At 38.3% G+C, this 2,658-nt stretch overlaps 1 protein-coding gene across 1 annotated transcript; it reads left to right on the top strand.

Moving 5' to 3' along the window:
- Nucleotides 1–1,569: 1,569 nt before the first annotated feature.
- Nucleotides 1,570–2,658, top strand: LOC105964591 (F-box/kelch-repeat protein At3g23880). Its single transcript, XM_012989098.2, has one exon. The coding sequence runs from the start codon at nucleotides 1,570–1,572 to the stop codon at nucleotides 2,656–2,658; it is 1,089 nt and encodes a 362-aa protein (XP_012844552.2).

Below are 2,658 nucleotides of genomic sequence, written 5' to 3'. Positions count from 1 at the left end.
TTGAGTTTTTTTTTCTGAATTTTTTTCCGGCCGGTTAACCGCTGTTGACCGCCGGTCTCCAGCTTTGACTTAAAAAAAAAGTTGATTTGAATTAAATGTTGAGTTTTGGGTTTTGTGAAAATTGAGAGAGTTTGATAGGAAAAAAAAAGTAAAAAGATTATGGTGAAAAGGTGTCCGTAAGTTGAAAAAAGTGGACTGTGGACTATATAACCCTTAAATTAGTAATCCAATAGACATTGTTTTTCGATATTTCCTATATTATGTAATATATTTTGAGGAGCTAATTGCATACAAGCCCCGTGTAATTTCGAATGGCCAAAAAGACGTTTCTATTAAAAAATATTAGCAAAGACCTCCCTATATTTTATTTTGCAAAGCACACTGCCCCCTTGCATTAAAATTAAAATTGGGTGTTGACTTACATGAAATGACGAAACCACCTCTAGGTAGAACTAACCAAATACCCCACAACTACAACACAAAAAAAGGGGCAAAAAAAAAAGATAAGTTTGAAAAATCTTTGCTTTGGGGACGGCAGTGGAGTTGAAGACGACAGACCACCTCAAGAACAAAGAACAAAAAACAAAGGAAAGATGGCTCTTGTTAGTTTTAAGACATATTTTCTAGTTGTTAGATTTTATTTGGCCTCTTTTGTATTATGGAAAAAAAAAAGAAAAAAAAAAACTGAATTGTGGGTATGACGAAGGGAAGAAGAGGACGAGGGAAGATGCCATTGATTTGGAGTTAGGAGGCTGAAAGAGTTTATTATGTCTGCTCAAGCTCCTCTCAACGTGCTCTAATGGTGGGTCTTACACACATACACAAATATGCAGTCTGTAATGGATTTGCAAATGCATTTCATTTTTGGCTTGAATTGAATTTCAGTTTCCCTTTTGTTTGTTGATTTGTAATGAATTATTTGATGGTGGGGGAAACTTTTGGTGGTTGTAGTTGTGTGGGGGAGAAGAAAAATCTGGTTTTGGGGTGTGGTTTTGGGGAAGATGGCTTTTTAGAAATATTGGGGATTGAATTCAAAATTTTGAGAACTTTATTTTGGGCATGATTAAAATTATGGGGAGAACTTATAATTTTTCAAATTTCTAATTTAAAGGGTATTTCAGTCTTTTTGCGTCAAAAATACACACCCATTCGCACATTTCGCGCGTGCTACACACATTCGGCTAGCAGGGGTCTTATTGCCTTTGACTAATTTTCATAGGGGGTATTTGCTATTTTTTTAATACAAGGGTTTTTTCAGCAATTCGAGATTATACAAGGGTGGATTTTGCAAATAAAACTCATATTTTGGGCCATATATAGGAAACGTTCACAAAAACATATATTGTAATTGTAGTATGTAATTAGGGTTATTTCCTAAAATTCGTAATTTTTGCAAATTTTTTTCCATTCTAGAGTTCCATGCTCGAAAGAACTCCTTGTGTAGTCGTCAATTAGGGTTTGTATCCATCACGTTAACATATATATATATATATATACAAATTACGAGAGAGAGAGAGAGAGAGAGAGAGGGGGAGAGAGAGAGAGATCTATTCTGCCATTAAATCAAGAATGCATCAATTACCTGTAGAAATTTGGGAGGAAATTCTGTCAGGGCTCTCAGTTAAGGATCTTCTAAGATTCAAATCAGTATGCAAAAACTTGAATTCAATAATCTCCGGCCAGCACTTCATTAACTTGCATCTCAAGAAATCAATTTCTACCCCTTCCCGACGTAGGATTTTCATGCCACGTGATGATGAATCTTTTCGGACCGTCGAATACAGCAGAGATCTCCAAGGCGGAGGGGACCACATCGATTTTCAGACCCTGCCGCGGCCTAAAGAAGCCATCGGAAATTTCGTCGGAACCTGCGACGGCCTAGTCTGTTATTTAGATACGATAACTATGCGAATTTGCGTGTCGAATCCATCTCTCAGGGTATCAAAAACTCTGGATTTGAACGTAAACAGGAGATATTGTCCGGCCCTTTTGTTCTCCTGGTTCGGGCGAGAATCTTCCGATGATGAGTACAAGGTTGTCTTAGGGATTAGATCGTACGACGGAAAATCGAACTGTCCTAAGTACCATATGCATCTCATCAAGCCGTTTTCAGACAACTGCAGCAGCAGGAAATCAATCCGAGAAGTCGACGGTCGATTAGAGCTCATTTGGTACTTTGGGGAGGGAATCCTTTTGCATGGAATAGTGCATTGGATTTCGTACGATCGAGTAATGCACGCTGATCACTATGTTATGTTTACGTATGATTTGTGCCTGGAAAGTGTCGGAGAAATTTCGATGCCGGTGGGACTGCATATTTGGCATGGGGTGATTGGGGTGATAGACGGGTGCCTTTCTGCAATATGCAATGTTTATAGGGGCGATTCTGCAATTTATGAGGTTTGGACGATGAAGGAATATGGAGTGAAAGAGTCTTGGACTAAGTTGATGAATTTATCGGGAAGGTGTGATGATCTTATATCGGCTTCTTGGCATTTGAGATTGGTTGGAGTTACTGACGATGGAGATCTCATTTTGAGTTGTATTCCGAAACATCATCTATTGATATTTAAAGTGGCGGAAAAGAAATTCGAGATTCTTACATCAAATGGCCATTGGTTTGCGAGAATGTTCGTTGAGTCTCTGGTTTTTCCCTAA

The sequence above is a fragment of the Erythranthe guttata genome, chromosome 7 (assembly GCF_056151865.1).
Source record: "Erythranthe guttata isolate IM_541 chromosome 7, IM_541, whole genome shotgun sequence".
Classification (NCBI taxonomy): domain Eukaryota; kingdom Viridiplantae; phylum Streptophyta; class Magnoliopsida; order Lamiales; family Phrymaceae; genus Erythranthe; species Erythranthe guttata.
Note: the sequence above shows the minus strand (reverse complement) of the source record. Positions and strands in the feature narration are given on the sequence as shown.

Excerpts from the sequence above, each read along its gene's own strand:
- LOC105964591 (XM_012989098.2), top strand. The coding sequence starts at position 1,570 with ATGCATCAATTACCTGTAGAAATTTGGGAGGAAATTCTGTCAGGGCTC.